The sequence below is a fragment of the Humulus lupulus genome, chromosome 7, assembly GCF_963169125.1.
Source record: "Humulus lupulus chromosome 7, drHumLupu1.1, whole genome shotgun sequence".
Taxonomy (NCBI): domain Eukaryota; kingdom Viridiplantae; phylum Streptophyta; class Magnoliopsida; order Rosales; family Cannabaceae; genus Humulus; species Humulus lupulus.
Window position 1 is genome coordinate 2030389 of NC_084799.1, and position 17322 is coordinate 2047710.

The window sequence follows — 17322 nt, forward strand, 5'->3', positions numbered from 1 at the left end:
AATTAGCTTCAGAACTTGGAAACGTAATAAACTGTTTAGAAGATTTTGGGTGTTATGGTAATTTCATTGGCTAATAAATAAATTAGACAAGAACCTACATAATATTATTATTTTGTTTTGAAATTTTATCTTTTAAAATTGTTTTCTCTAAAAATAATTATTTTCAAATCATAGACAAATCAACATATTAATATTTTTTAGATAATTTATTCATTTGTTTAGATATAAATTAAATCCTCCATAAAGTGTTATTATAATTCCCCTCATAGTCCTAATAGGTTTTAGCCTAACTTAGAATCAATTATAAGTTGTAATAAATTATAATATTTCTTAATAAATATGACTCAATATGGTAATCATTATATTAATATTAAATATATTTATATATATATATGCTATCTTATATATAAAATTAATTATCAATTTAGACTTTTAAACATTATTATATTATATAGATATTTATATTGTAGCTATATCTTTATGACTTTTTGTTTATCAAATGATTATACATTGAATTTAACATATTTTATAAATACTTTTTTTTTTCTTAAAAAAGGTATGAAATGAATAGATTATATACCTCATGTATTGGTGAACTTCTCTTTTTTCAACTAGGAAAATTCTCAAATACCATGAGCAGCTATCAAGGCTAAAAATCAAGAAAAGACTATATAATATAATAATCTCATAACAATAATTCCATTCATATATAATGTTTTGTTTTTTTTTTGCATAATATCTAAAAATAGTTTCCTTTTATTATTGGTAACATTCATCATCAATGGTTATAAACACTTGAAACTCAATCACAACATTCCATATATATGGTTAGGATGAACAAGGAACTCCATTCCTTGACTTCATTAATGCCGCCGTCGATGATGTCCAGGACTCTGCTCCACCGGAACCAACACTCGGTGCTTCAGTTCCGGTGCACGATGAACTTGAACCGACGAGCTCCGTTCTTGAAATGGCAAGCACAAGGATGGAGCAAAAACCAGATGTTGTATACTTGTACCTTTGATGCTGAAACACTATGCTGGGGGTTTGTCTTCTTCCAATAATAGATGAATGATCGAGCTGATAACCTTGTCAGAACCAACATTCACATTCTGGGGCAGAGAGACGGAAAAACAAAAGGAGAATGAATCATCAAGACATTGTCTCTTTCTTATCTTATACCTTTGTATTTTATCTCATTATATGTTTGGATCTGTATTTTGACAAATTATATTTTGGACCTATGTTTGTAAAATGATTCAAATAGAGCCCTAAACACAATTTTAGTCAAAGTTTTCTCAACTGAAATCACAAATAATTCACCTAACTAACAATTCTAACTAACAATTCAGAACAAAAATAAAATCATTTCACTGTATTGTTATATTCAATTTTTTCTTCATCAAAATTGAGTTTAGGAGTCTATTTGAATCCTTTTCCAAAATATTGAGTCCAAAAATAAATTTTTTAAAACACATATCCAAATAGGTAATCGAAAAAAACTATAAGTCAAAAAATGTATAAACCCTACCTATAACAAGTAAAAGACATTTAATAGGAACTTGTTCAGTATTAACTATAACACAGAATTACACAGTAGGCTTTTTAAGATTTAGACAGGCTTGGTCTCTCCCAAAAGTCAAACTCTTTTAATTACAAAACAATTAGATGATGGTCTAACCCTTAGGCTAGACCATTCTTATCCTAATTAGTTGGTTACAGCTGGACATGTTTTAATTACTCCCTTCTAACTAACAATCCCAGCCTTTCCTTTCTTTCTAGAATCTAGAATATGTTTATCCCTAACCTAGGGTCTAACAACATTATCAATCTAGGTGATGGGCAAAACAAATAGAGGCACAAGCTTATAAGCATGGGAAATCATTAACTACTCAGACCATATATAATAAATCTTAGACCATGGTATTCAAGCATTAAAGACTTTAGCTAGGCTATAATGATGACTCTTGGTAAAAAGAGGTATGGCAGGTGAGGTCCACCAACTTTTCAGAGGAGAAACAAATAACCCTTTAAAGACTACATAATAGTGATACCTCAGGTTTTTTTATCAAGTCCTTTAAAATCGAATGAAGAGTCAACCGAAGTTCCTTGAATAGAACAGCAATTTGGGCTGGTGCTGCCAATTTCAACCATCCATCAATGATGACAAGACCAGTCTGCAGTGACAAACAGCAAAGCAATTGAATATAAATATGAGCAGAAAATGGGAAATAAGGAATGATTATAGCACAGTACAACAAAAACATTAGCCATAAAATTTTACACACTGATAACTTTACTCGCCAAAGAAAAACTAAATAAATATAAACAAAACTTCTGACATTTCAATGTTTTAACAAAGAGCACTTAATCATCTTTTTTGGAACGAGGACTTATGTTTCTTCCCTTTTTCCATGGATGCAATGAATATTAAGAAGGAACAATAGAATAGAAGTCACTTGTGCTTGTGAGACAGTAATCATTATCTAGAAAAATAAAAAAGTGCAGATGAGGAACACTTCATTATTTATCATGTTATAGTTTTTCCAAAAAGACAAGGCAACTTATTTTTTATTACATTTAGGAGCATCAACAGTTTAGATGCACAAGCTTCTATCCAAAAGAAAATTATGGAGAAACAACATACTGTAGCACCAACACCAATAACTTACACAAATTTCATTATTGAAAGAAGACAGACCTGATGCTGGACGTTAATGGAACCACCAAATAGCAAAATAGAGTATGGAGATATGATTGTGGTATCTCTTAGGAACACTTTATTGGTCTCCACCTGCAAATAAGATAAGGTAAATATCATGATAAAAAATGATGAAACACACTCTAGTATCCGAGTAAATTCAAGGAATAATAATGAAGAAAACCTTTTCAAGGAACGCAAGGAAGGGATATCGAAATTCTTTCCAGTTACTGTTGATAGACGAAGGGTGTATGTGAACTTCTCTTCTTCCATCATACCAAATTGTGTGACTAGTCAAACTAGCAGACTGTTTAAGGTTCCCAAGGGCTGCTCCAGCAATCCCTTTCTCAGTGGCAGCAACATTCGGGTATAAACCTGCACATAATACTGCCTGCAACATTTGGAACTAGCATGAACTACTTGATTCTGATCCGGGAATACTTAATAGAATTAATTGTAGGTGATATAATATACTGATGATACAAAACATGAATAGAGTTCCAAAATAACACATATTTCAATAACCGTGGATAACAACATTACCAAATTTTAAAAATAAAAAAAAATCTGCTATTTTAGATACAGTAAGGAAACCACTGAGTTTGCAGCGAGCAGTACACTGCTCTAGAGAGAATGGCAAAAAAGGCATTTGCCGCTGAGCGTGCAAGCAATATAAGCACAATATCATGTACCCTAGTACTACATAGAGCAAAACTCAAAGATATACAAACCGATGGTAAGTCCTTTTTCCTTTTTCATTAAATATGAGTTGGTCTTTTAGTACATACATGAAATTCATGGAGGACTACCCAGTAAATGTCTTTTTGTTTTTGTATAATTATGATTAAATCTTCTGATAAGCAAGGTGTAGAAGTATGTATGAGCAGAGAAACTAAACAAATGACATCTTAGGACAGGGGAAAGGAATTTGGAATTAGCTCAAGTAGTACAACCAAATCATATGTTTTACCTTTACGATTGATGAATGATGCGAATACATATTGAATGGCTGTGAAGCATCAGAAAGCCAAATGTCAATGTTCTCTCTCTTCCGTCCAACCTGAAACATAAAACAAATCGTTTAACTATGCCTAAAACAATAAAAAATAATAGTAAAAGATACTCATTTCTTTTCTTTTTTTCTGAGGAAAAAAATACTCATTTCTGGACAATACGAACAAAAGTATAACAATTTTTAAAATGCAAGCATAACGCAAATAATGTCAGATAGTTTTACCGATATGGATTATTACTTAAACCACTTTATCATGGCATAAAAACCAGTTAGGCTAAGTTGCTTGAATGATACAAAAATCACACACCTGGAAATTTTTAGGAAAATTGATGAGCCCAATATCTGCGAGCAAGGTTCCAAACTGTATTCTCATATCTCTGAACCAGGCACAAAAATTGGAAATACATATTAGGTTCATAGAAAAGTACTAACTTCATACTACGTATGATATTTTTATCTAAAACCCAGAAAAATAGAAAATCACACAAAACCGACTCAGTGAGCCAACACTCCAAAATAAACTAACCAAAGAATCTTGGGAATGCACGTCTTTTAAAAAGTTTTCCCTTTTGTAAGTTAAAATGAATTTATTTCCAGCGATAGATCAGTATATAGTTAAATACTCTAAACACGAGTCACAAAATATGCCTCGATAACAGATTATTGTCACAATTAAACTCCAGAGAAGAAACTTCACCTTATCATGTACAAAACTGAACTGCTTAAAAAATAAGAACTGCAAAAATGGTGTGCAGCTTTAAACCCTTTCTGCAAAATCAGGACATTGTCATGTTATTAAATATCTATTTTGAAAGGATACCTGCAATATATAAGTAAGCTTGTAATAAAAAATGCTCTGGATTTCAAGTGGTAAATGATACTTCTGACAATTAGAACTGTACATTCAATGTGGGTATAATGACAAACTTCACAAATCTTAAGTATAATAATACAACTAAAACAGATTAGTCCTTGCCCTGGGAACGAAGTAAATCATATGTAAAAAATAAATACAAGTAAAACAAACAAATAACCTCGCGTAGAATCTTTTCCCATTTCATATATGCAACCATCATTAACAGATGGTCAGAATGCTTGTCAACATCAAATGAATCAGTAGGACCATCCCGCTTATCAGTCAAAAGCGCCAATTTAGCCCTTTCAACATTTTGTCTCTGAAATTAAGCAGAGAGAGAAACAGGTTTACATTGCAATTTTCAAATTTTATAGAATAACAACCAAACATCTCCTGCAGAATCGTAACCTCATCTTTTGGATAGACAAAAGGAGATTTGTGACTCAGAAATGCCGAAATTGAGAGAATGGGAGATAGGCAACCAAATATTCCTCCATATATCATCATCTGCAGTTGCAGAAGACCACGGGAATAAAACTTCGGTCCAAAAAGAAATTTAAATAGAGATTAATGACAAAGAGATAATTGATGAAATTTTAAGGTAAGAAAATATTGATACAAAAATAAAACTGAAGTTTATCTAACTTCCTTATATATGCTTAAGCAATTAAAGTAACATCATGTGGATAATTTTAATACTGAAGCTAAGGCTGCAGCTGGAACTTTAGCAGGCCTCATACTCTGCCTTACCAATTATATTTTACATAAAACCCTGACCTCCAAATTTTGTTACACTGTACAGATTATGAAGGGAAAAAATGGTAGTTACTAACTTTCCCAATCAATACATCAACTGGAAGTTTAGCCAAATGATGTCCAAGAGGAGTAAGGAGCTCATTTCCTTCAAGAGCACCGACCTATAGCAACAACCCAACATTTACAATCAATTTACTTAGAAAAACAATGAAATGCATTTAATAACTAGAAAGATACACACAAAGATACTGTGAACTGATAAAGAAACATATGAACAGAAGCAAACTATGTAAATAGTGAGTGATTATAAATTCTAATTTGGAGATTAATGGGTTATTTTACTAACTAAACAGTATTGCACAAAATAGTAAAATAAACTTCTGCGATCAGGGCATGCATAATAAATTTAAGACTAATGCAAAAACCAAGATATCAAGCACACCAAACCGTATAAATCATTGATTCTAAATTGTAATGAGTGTCAGCCAAATATTTACAAAGAAAAATTTAGGAACATTGGAAGAGAAAACTAGAAAAGAATAATGTAAAATACTGAGCAAAACCAATCAACTTGGCAACTATATTGTTATTATTGACCAGAAACAGACATGTAGGCAAAGCAGAATTTCATTCAAATCTTCAAGCAGAATGTACAATTCAATAAGTACCTCATACAACAAAGAAATTGCCGAGGTCATAGCATCATCCTTAGGAGGTTCTAAAGCCTGAAACACAAAAATTAACAAATAAAACCTATTAGGCATAAGTGTCAATGTAAAACCTGTAAATTAAGATAGCACTACTTACCTCAGACAAAAATGGCTTTATGAATCCCAAAGAAAGTAATTTTATTTGTAAACACAGCTCTACTAATGGAGTTCGAAGCATTTCTGGAACCTGGGTAATAATATATTACACATTAGAAAATATTGAAACAGGAATAGGAAGAATGTGGCATAAACATGTTTTTAAAAAAGGAGGAAAAACTGAGCAAAGTACCTGAAAAGGGCGCATAAGTTTTTCAAAACGGTGACGTGTGTACAAGCAAAAGCAAATTCCAGGTTTTACACGTCCAGCTCTACCACGGCGTTGCCTTGCATTTGCTTGAGATATCCAATCTTCAACCATGCTTGACAATTTCTACAGTTATAAAACAATCAGATCTTGGCCGGCTGGTCCTCATAACCTCTACTGATCTCAATTGATAGATGCAACATATGAACACTATCAACAAACTTCTGAAAATGACTTACAACACTGAAAATACATCATTCTACTACTATCTTCATTGTCTCTACTATATTTTCTATTAATACAAACAAAAGAATAATAAATGATCAGCTTGATCACAGCAGCTTTTTAAATGATGAATTGTGCAGACAGCTTCATGGTTAAAGTAGTTTTTTCTTCTGCTTTCCCCCACAGAGAGAGCAGCAAGGATAGCATATGCCACTGATCTACATCAATGGGATGTTATTAATCATTTTAATTTTCAGTAAATTTCAATTCTGCTCCTTCCAGTGTCACATTGACTACAAAGCCACACTTGTTAAGACAACTAGTTGCTTCACAAGTTCACAATGAACAAATCTAATCACTCTCTCAAACTAAAAGATGTTGAATGTGCAGATCGATCAATATACTTCTTCATGTGAAATGAAATTTGATGGTGGTGAAAAGAAGAAGGATTTTAGCTCAGAGACCTCCAACTCTCATATATTTTTTATGGTATAATGTCTTTTCATTCAAAATTTATTTAGTGTCTTGATAGGCAGCTTACATATCTTTTATGTGTATACAAGATAATAAATAAAAACAAAAACAAACAAAAACAAACCAACCTTCTGTGGATTATAACGATTTTCTTTATGCTTTCCACAGTCAATAACATACACCACATCATCTATCGTCAAACTCGTCTCAGCAATATTTGTGGCTACAATGACCTGGGATAGAGTATTAAAGAAAGATCTAAACAGGTGGTATAGGAGCTATTTTGAGTCCACATTTAAAAACTAAATTAAACATTATTTATTTTGTGCATAAAAAATTGTTCCTCTGATATTGAATTCAAAATCAAATACTTTTATTTTCACCAATTTTTACACACAGAATCATAACGCATTAAAACAACATTCTTGCCGATATATGAAAAAATTATTAAGGAAAAAATTGGAACTGAAGAAGATTTAGCCAGGCCAAGTACTTAAATTTAGTAAATTACCTTACGAATGTTCTCAGGAGGTCTTAAGAACACCCTCTTTTGATCAGCTGACGCAACAGATGAATGCAATGGAAGAATCCAGTCAGAAGATGGTCCACCGAATCGATAAGAAGCAGCTAGCTTATCGACCAACATGTTAATTTCGGACACTCCCTGTTTTATGTTTTTATGTAATTAACATACATAATTAATTAAATATTTAGAAGAAAGCATGTATACATGAGTAATTCAAAGTGAAAGGACTACGTGGGCTTACAGGCAAGAAAACAAGTATTGCACCCTCACTGCAAGTTTCATCTATGTGACAGACCAAGTCTTCAAGAAGATCATAATCAATGAAATCTTCATTCAATCTTTTCTGTTCAGAAGTCATATTCAATTTATTGTAAATTACGGGCAAACAAGAAGTAGAGGCAGGCAGGTCAAAGAATACACATCTCATAAGCACTTACCAAATTTTGTTGAGTTTGCTCACTATATGAATGGTAACTCTCTGGCACATAGTATGGATTAACACGTTCTTCAGAAAGCAATGTATCATCACCCCATGCTTGTAAAACAAGATTTTTCATTCCTCTTCGGTTGTTTACTGGACCACTCTGATATCATAGTTTCAGCATTTGGTAATAAGTTAAAACAAATATATATATATATATATATATATACATATAATTTTTGAAACTAGGCTCCCCGCCTAACCCTACAATATTTGGGGACCAAGAAACTATAGCAATTGCTATATATATAATAAAATGACAATTTCAACACAAACTCAAAAGATTTTTTTAAATAATAAATAATAATTGTAAAAAACAAAAAAGTAAAGCAAATCCAATGGCAAAAGAAAGCTTTTATTATTCACCAAGATAAGGCTGACAACACAAACAAACACACTTGTAAATTTTGATCCGGGAATAAACTTCCACATCAAGAGAATACCCATTATAAGCTTTTTGTATATACATGTTTTCAAATTGATCGAACACATCTAAAGAAATTTACTGATAGAAACGATAGAAACTTTCACTATTTAATATAATTACCAAATAGTGAAAGATGAGTAATAGAGCTCAGGCACAGAAATGGAAAACTAGGATCCAAACGATGACATACCTTTTCTTTTCCAGATGCTCCATATCTTACAGACACCGGAGAATCTGAAGCCAGCCGATAATTAATACTTTCATATATATCCTCCAGAAAGGAAGTTGTTACAGGATGTGTTCTGCCTTGTGCAGTAATCACAGGGCAGTGATCAAAGTATCTTGAAAACAAATTTGAATCAACAGTTGCAGACCTGAACATAGAGAACACAATAAATAAATAAATAAAACTACAAAATTAACAAGCTTAGAAGAAAATTTGAAATGTGAAGCTTACATAAGAATAACTTTCAGTTTTGGAGACTTCTGGGCCGATTGCTTCTCAATCAGATTCTTCAGAACAATAAGTAGAAAGTCACCCTGTTAAACCCCAAAAAACCACCAGTAAGTTTATCTTCACAATCAGATAAGTTGACTAAGGATGGCTTCTATTTCATTTAAAATAATGTTTTTTTTTGACAAATAAAATAATGTAATGTTTAAGTTATAGCAGTTGTCAATAATATGTAGCTAATTAGTATTGTTAGGATCCCACATCGACTAAATATGAGATTCATAAGTTGTTTGTAACCGCCTGAGTACCCTCATCTTATAAGATATCCTTCTAAAATGAGTTCTACCTAAGTTGTTTTAACAAATGGTATCAGTGTCAGCACCCTTTAGTGGAACTCTTGTCAAAAAAACCTCATCGTCAATCCCAAGTGTCTTAGTGGGATTGACGATGCGATCAGATCTAGTGAAACACCAAAACAAAGAAATGATAAGAAAAAGATAGGATTATAATGTTGAAATTGAAAAGAAAATAACACAAGTTCTTCAAGGGGGTTGGAAACCTACCAAAAGCTCAAAGCTCGCCGCAATTAACTTACTCCTTTCCCTCCCTTTTTCTCCACCCTATTCCCACATTTATATAATATTCTAACCACCCATACACTCCTGTTAACAAACCAACCATTCCCACCCATGATAGTTGTCCTATTAACAACCCAATCCTAACAAGTATCAAGAGGCATCAATTCATACGAATAATTGATTAGTTTGTAGTAGTTATACAACAAAGCCTAAACTGAAACCGCAAGGACGCTTCTTTTAAGAGAAATGGTTCATGAGTTTGGTTGAATTTAACTTTGAGTAGTGCAAATCAAGCATAGTCACAACATTCAATATTGCAGTCTGGCAAAACCATTTAAAATATACCAACTCACCAATAGAGACCGTTCATGCACTTCATCAACTATGACATGTGTAATCCCAGTTAAGTTTTTGTCTCCCTGAAAATTGAACAAATTAATCATTTAAGATGATTTTTTGTATGGAGAATGGAAGTGAGGTAACTTTAATATCAATTACAAGAATAGAAGACAAGAGCTCATCGGAACTAAAAACAAACATAAAGAAGAAGAAAAACACTGAAATATTAAGAGTCAATAAAAATAAACAGCATAGAAAAATATAGTTAGATGGACCAGGGTCGCTTTAATAACTAAAATCTAAAAACAAAAATTGATGCTGATCCTATTGCGAACCAAACCACCAATTTCATTTAATTACATTATCATCTTCAGTCTGTTTGGGGGACACCCTTGTTAAATATTTAGCTAGGATTTGAATTCATAAATAACATTTTGAATAATTAAACTGTTTATCTGTGTATTGTTATCATAGGAGAAATAAGGTAGCAGATTTTAAACCCAAAATTGTACTAGTTTAAGCACACCAGACTTGGTAGAAGCCAAGAACACTAAAAAAATGGCATTAAAATTGCCACCTGTAATCATATTAGAGCGAAAGAAATGCTCTGAAAATACCCCTTCCACAAAGAAGAGAAGGCAGACTTAATCTCTCTTAATTGCTCTTAACCACTAGTTATTGTCTTAATATAAAATTAAGGTAGGACTGGCTTGACCTTCGTCCTTTTGTGTTATTAATAGTTGCAGCAGGCTCAACAAAACAACAAAATTGTTACAGAGGGCTCACCGCAATTTTCCTCAAAAGAATGCCCGTTGTACAAAATAAAAGCTTTGTTTTTTCATTCCTGCATGATTTAACAAATAAATGAAAAATGAAAATATTAATGGTACAAAAGCTTAACTTGAACATGGGAAAAAAGACAGAAAGAGGGAGTTAAGTTCAATCCAAAACTGTTGCAAAACGATAACAAGAAATTTACAAAGCAATCTATGTAATCTGCTCATGTGTTAAGACTTCATAACTACTAAGGGGGAAAAGTAATTTAAGCACCTTGCACTATCAAGACGAACTTGATAACCAACCAAGGAACCATTTGATCCAGGTGAAGATTCACAACGCTCATCAGCAACTCTTTCAGCTACAGAAATAGCCTATAATACAATCCAGCAAAACACAAAAGTGCAGTTCAGAAAGCACCCATTTTTTTCAAAAAAATATAGGAAATAGTGTCTTAAATTTGCCAGAGTGCCACAAGAATGAATCAACTTGCTCCCTTGTGTTTATTCTTTAATATTAGCGGCTTCATACAACCACATTATCTAGACTCAAAACGAAATGTATCAAACAAGGAAGCCTTAAATATGAGCATAAAGCAGAAAATATACTTAGTTTCTATCAATGCCCAAATTTACACCTTTCCACCAATAGGTACAATTTATAATATACATTTATGAAACAATAAAGACAAATCTAGACTTAGTTTTATCATTCAGTTGAAGATTTAAAGGATTCGGAGCATGACGGGCTTAATTATCAAGGTAGATATAGAAAAAAAAAGTGCTCCAAATTCAGGGCAAAGTTCATTTGCAAGGATTTTACTCTCCATAGACATACATAGCTGTGATATGTTTACACAGTGCAAGAATAATTGCCATTGAAGGGTGCAACACCTACTTCTGTATCATAGTTTTTTCTATTTTCTGGCAAAAAGATAGAGAACTATAAAAATGAACTTGCAAGACACTTTGTAACACAATACAGCACACAGCATATTCTAGAACACTAGCCCGATGATGATAAATTTAGAAAAAAAAAATTGGCAAATAAAGCAACATATGCTGATGATAATTCTAGTAAAGTTATGAAGAGACTCAGTTAACACATGAATTTTAGATGTATCTTACATATAAGTACAGATTTTATATGCACCTACCGCTATTCTTCTAGGTTGTGTACAAATGATATTACAATGCCCACCACGTCCAGAGTTAATCATGTCATCCAAGATAAATTGTGGAACCTGCATAATATATAAGTGATAATGTTTTCAAGAAGGAAGAGCATGAAAGAGAACTTTAGAATCAAAGCCAACACCCTGATGACAAGGGGCTGCCAGTAAGGAATTACTCCAAATCAAATTTAATTGTTTACTTTAGAATTAGAAAACAAACATGTACCTGAGTTGTCTTCCCGGAACCTGTTTCCCCACAAACAACAAGAACGTTATTATCTTTCAGTAGCTGCAATATATCACCTTTTAACTGAGCAATAGGAAGTGAAGCTCTAGTTTTTAACATGTCCTGAAACAAGAAACATCTAAATCAGTAAATGCATAACATAAAAACAAGTTGAATATAATGAATATGCACCTAACATAAAATTATTTACAACAAACTTTGGGTTTCATCACAAAGCACAGGGATGACAGTACTAAACATCAGTAATGTGGAGTATTTTACATAGTTGCTACAGAGTATTATGCACAATCCCCTAGAAAAAGAAAATGTACAATATAAGCCAGATCCAAAAACCTGCTTACACCTGCTTAGATAGGCTTTTAACGCTACAATTTAACTTTTGATGTGATGAAAATGATGGTACACAATAAACACAAATTTTGTGAAATCTCAAACACATCCAAATTCAAATGTTTTCAATGTTTTATGTGTCCAAACTAACATTTAAATTCACCCAATACTTTTTCAACTTGAACTCAACACCATGTAGGACTTGTCTGGAACGCACATACCAACGAGTTTACAAAGTATCTCTATGTCAGCAATTTTTCTTTATTCAGAACAAAAATACCAACCTTGTACTTGTGCATGTTCATTTTATTCTCCTGTTCTTGTCTCAAATAAGCACTTTCCACTTCTTTGTGATGATTCATTCCTGCAATATAACAATGAGAAGTTGGGGGAAAGAGCCCAAAAGCAGTATATAAAACACTCTCTTTGCTTCTTTTCTTTTTGTATTTCAAATACAAATCTACAAGTTGCCCTGTAAAATTATTCATCAGCCCGCAGTCAACCTTTATGCCTGTAAACATTGGGTAGCCTTATTGTAATATAATGTCCGAGAGATTATTCTCTTATTTAGTCAGGGATTGGCACTATTTTATGTATTATGTAATTTTTTTTGTTTCTGGCTTTTGATAATGTGGGTGTTCTCACTCATTTTAATACAAGTCTGTTTTGTTTTAAATAATAAAGTTAATCAGCCTACAGTCAAGTTCACAAGAATATCTCCACATTATCGTGTTTTCTCTTCTTTTTACTTATATGTGTAGTCTGTCAATATCCATGTAGTGGACCAGGGAAACCTTGGTGACACAGAAATAAGATATCTCTTCTTCATTTAGATGAACAAATCTATATGTAATAATTAAATGAGGACCACATGCACAATCTTACACCTAAATAGTATCCTTGCTTTGTCCTGTGAAGAAAGAAATATAAAATAACAGAGGAAAAACGATATTGCATATAAAAGTAAAGAACACTAATCAATTTGCAACAAGTACTATTTTTAAAAATCAAAGTCAGATACAATTTTTGTTTTACAAAGCACCCAATAGAGAAATGAAGGAGCATACTTTCAACAACTGGATCAACAACAGAAACAGCTGAATTTTCATTTTCTTCAATACGGGATTGATGAAACTTTTCTGGAGGAAAATCATCTGTACTATCAGTAGGAACAATTGATCTAGAACCATCAGCATTCAATAGTGAATCTACAAAGCTTGCCCGTCGATCTTCCTCGGTGTCCTCTACATTGATTGATGAATCTCCTGCAAGAGTTCCAATGTTGGATATCTTTATCTCCACCAAAACTATCTCTATTTTCTTAGCAAACAAGTATTTATAAACCGAAAGAGACACTGAAATTAATATTTAATGTAAAAATTCACACTAATATTCAATAAGGCTATGGATAAAGAAAATATAAGCAAGTAAACATTTCCATGAATTCAACATGTTCTGGGTAAGTAAATTAGAATGTCAAGCAAGTTACCTTCTTTCCACTGGATAATCAACGAAGCATAAGGCTCTGTTAATACAAGGTGTATTGGGAGATCAGGAAACAGGCGATAAAGAGCAAAAGCTGCCACTCTATTTTGTGCATTCTGGCATCAAACAGTTCATATAAGTAATCAACGTACACAAGTGACATAACTAAAATGTAAATGAAATATTGTTGTTTTCCAGTCATATTTGTCATTTTTTTTTTTAAAAAGAATAAATGAATGAATATCCATATGAATATTCAACATAAATAAATAATCATAACATAAGTATTTCTGTATGCACTATACTAGTTATGCTAAAACATCCATAAGAAAGATATCAGGAATAGGGATAAGTCATTACCTCAACAGACTCAAAAGTGTCGCCCTCATCAGGAAGCTGAAGAGTGATGAGTCCCCCAGCTTTTCTACTCTTACCCCTCCCACTAGCTTTACGCAAAACACTCACAGTATAAGAGAAACTATTTCCCTTCCCATGCACTTTATTGAAGTTTGGGGCTTCCCACGCTGATCTTTGACATAACTGATGAAGAAAAGCCTTAGGAATCTTTGTAGGATCTCCCTGTAATTTTTAGACCATGTCACTATGATGTAAAAGGATAGCAACTGTTATAACAACGAAGCATACATAAAATAATACAATCACAAACAAATATAAGCCCGTGCCCAAAAAAAAAAAGAAAAGAATAAATACGTAAAATAAATGCATCAATATAACAGCATGTTGTCTAATTAATAGTCTTAAAAATGATAAATTATTAGCATACAGATATAACTCATAATTTCTTTTGCTTTCATATTACAGTTATTGGAAAGAAAACTTGAGGAGTTCACTAAGCATCAGATATTGCCTCATCACCTCACACTCAATTGATTTAAGGCAGCAAAATTGTGCATGGTCATATGCTCACCCTATATAATACTAGGGCTCCCACTGAAACCTACAACCTTTTGGGGGCAGGAAACTTTACAAATTGCTAGAAAAAACCCCTTGAAGAATCAAACCCCAAACCTCATGGGAGCAAACCATGGATCTGACCACTCAACCTCGCAATAAGGGTTCCCTTTTACTCATTTTAGTTACCTTTCTCACATAAATACACCACTAAAAAGAAGAAAAAATATTCCAACAAGTAATTGCAGCGTAATACACTACCTTTTTCCAAATACCAGCTAATTTCTCCAAATTTTTGTCACTAAGCATTTCTCTCATCTTTTCTTTCTGCTGCAATTTTTGAACTTCAAGAGACAGACCTTCATTTTGGGGACCATCTTCTGAGAATAAATCACCAAGCTCTACATCTGGGGACTCTTCTTCTGAGGGAACTTTATCCTTAATAGGTTCATCCGAGAGAGCAGCATTAACAGAATACTCTTTGGAACCACACAACTCCATGTCATCTCCTTCAACAATTACTTCATCAGCATGTGAAACAAATGCAGAATCACATTCTACTTCACCAGGAGTTTCTCCTTCAGACTGGTTGTAGGGAGCAGAACTCACATTTGTTGCCTCCGAAGCTGCATAAGAAGCTTGTTCGTTCTCAAACTCTGAAGCCAAAACTTCAACTGATAAGCCTGCACAGAAATTTCAATAAGCACTGATGGAAGATACAAAATGACAAAAAGCATGACATGGAGCGTGAAAGAAATCTAATTTCACCTAATGCAGATAACTCTTGCTTCAGTTTGCGGATGATATTCCCTGCCTGTTCCTTACTTTTCTTGTCACCTTTTTCTTTGGCTTTCATAGCTTCCAACCGTGCATCACGATATTCTTTAGCAATTACATCATAGGACCTTGGTTCAGAGATCTATTTAAATAAATTAAAATAGAGCAGTGACAGAGTCATCTCAATAATATAACTAAGAATTTGGACAAAAACATGAGGCAAGAAAAAATCAAGTACATAGTGAATGAGGGAGCCCATTAAAAAAGATACTTAGAAGAATATTCGTGTTTCTATGGACCTCAAACACAAAAGATCAGAACTATGTAGGCTCATTTAGAGATATTCATAAAAATGGAAGTACCTTCTCAGTACCAAGTAAATCATCTTCCCATGTTTTAGAGTCATCCTGAAAATAATACAGAGCTAGCTATTAGTTGTTGTTTTTTTTTAACATTAGTGGATACATTTTGGCAACAACAAAAAAAAGAATACTTGTAGTTTGTTTTACATACGGGTCATTTTACATTGGGAATCTTTTATCGGTTGACAATGTCATTTTTAGGCTTTCTTTGTATTTAAATAAATTTTGATTTATTTGCTAATGCATTCTGTTAATACCTCTTCCTGTTGTTCCACGTATCGTTTGATCCAGTCTGCCTGAGAAGGTTGACATGAATCCAGAGTCTCATCCTTACCCTGCCCCTTTGTTTTAACAGAAATTCCCACTTCATCCTCAAAGATATTTGAAGATGCTTCCACAGAAGGAGCCCAATTATCCTGAGCAGCCAACAAGACGCGAACAGAACCACCTGCCAAATTGCTTAAGGATTGAACATTGTATTGCAAAATTCCAAAATCATCAATAAACCAAATTCCTCTAAACCCTTTGTCCAACTTATTCAAGCTACTAAGACTACTAGCCATTCAAAACAGCTCCCCCTCAATTTACCTCCATCAATGTGCTGAAATGTCCCGCTTGAAAACTTCAACGGAAGCTCATTGCTAGGCAAATTCAAGCACAACCAATCAAGAGAAGCCTCAAACGTAGCACCCTCCTACTCAATAATAGAAAATAGGCAATTCAATTCAAAGTTCTACTACCAAGTTTGCTTTAAGAAAAAGATGAATAACAAAATTTGATAATCAGTGAAAAATCGGACAAAAAAAAATAAGAACAATTAATCCTAAAACAATAGTTGAAGTTGAAAGAGAACACGAGATATTCTTTTCTTTCGTACAATTTCCCGGTGAAATAATTGAACAATTAAAATTAAATATGAGTTGCAATATCTAACAAAAATGAACAATTGGCATGGAGTTGTTCTTCTTTCTAAATTCATGTTTCCCATTTTCTAGGTGACCAAACAGAATGGAATCGAATACTGATAAGAACGAGTACAGAATCAAAGAAAAAGATAACCTTGAGAGCAGAGAGAGCGAGCTCAATTTGATCATTGGTGAAGCCTTCGCAGGAGAGATTCTCGTAAATGGTTTTGAGCTTCTTAGCCTTCTGAGTCTTGGAGAGCGAGTCATCCACCGGAGCCGCAGCAGACTGCCCCGTCCGGCCCGAATTCAGAAGAAGTCTCCGGAGCCGATTCTCATTCTCAGCCGAAATGTGGAGCTTCGGACCGCCGGACGACGACGACGACGATTGCGTTTTGGCGGTGGTTTTCTGCTTCTGCTTCTGCTGCTGCTGCTGCTTCTTTTTGGGAGCCATTGTTCTGTTTTTGCTTCCTTTCTTCTTTTTAGTCCCAAGAATGATGGTTAAAACGA

General features: G+C 33.3%; 1 protein-coding gene across 2 annotated transcripts; it reads right to left on the minus strand.

The window, feature by feature from the left end:
* Nucleotides 1–680: 680 nt before the first annotated feature.
* Nucleotides 681–17290, minus strand: LOC133790275 (DExH-box ATP-dependent RNA helicase DExH7, chloroplastic). 2 transcript variants are annotated; one of them, XM_062227871.1, is made up of 34 exons: nt 16970–17290; nt 16499–16604; nt 16168–16358; nt 15911–15955; nt 15540–15690; nt 15033–15454; nt 14220–14438; nt 13864–13975; nt 13442–13639; nt 12659–12738; nt 12024–12146; nt 11780–11866; nt 10897–10997; nt 10633–10690; nt 9861–9926; nt 8933–9015; nt 8666–8849; nt 8005–8151; nt 7809–7910; nt 7553–7705; nt 7170–7274; nt 6328–6468; nt 6136–6225; nt 5997–6053; nt 5406–5489; nt 4981–5079; nt 4751–4891; nt 4414–4484; nt 4024–4093; nt 3672–3761; nt 2886–3092; nt 2702–2794; nt 2055–2177; nt 681–1112 (listed from the first exon to the last, which is right to left on the minus strand). In XM_062227871.1, the coding sequence occupies exons 1-34, from the start codon at nt 17264–17266 to the stop codon at nt 1035–1037; spliced, it is 4374 nt and encodes a 1457-aa protein (XP_062083855.1). In that variant the 5' UTR covers nt 17267–17290; the 3' UTR covers nt 681–1034. The 2 variants fall into 2 exon arrangements, with proteins under 2 accessions (XP_062083855.1, XP_062083856.1); XM_062227872.1 differs by lacking the exons at nt 16499–16604; nt 16970–17290 and having other exon boundaries at nt 15540–15653; nt 16168–16256.
* Nucleotides 17291–17322: the final 32 nt, after the last annotated feature.

Bases quoted from the DNA above. Each gene is read 5' to 3' on its own strand.
- LOC133790275 (XM_062227871.1), bottom strand. From the start codon at position 17,266: ATGGCTCCCAAAAAGAAGCAGCAGCAGCAGCAGAAGCAGAAGCAGAAA. The intron at 16,359-16,498 runs GTAAATTGAGGG...GCAATTTGGCAG, and splicing joins ATTTCAGCACATTGATGGAG to GTGGTTCTGTTCGCGTCTTG. The intron at 5,080-5,405 runs GTTAGTAACTAC...CTGCAACTGCAG, and splicing joins TTGATGTATTGATTGGGAAA to ATGATGATATATGGAGGAAT.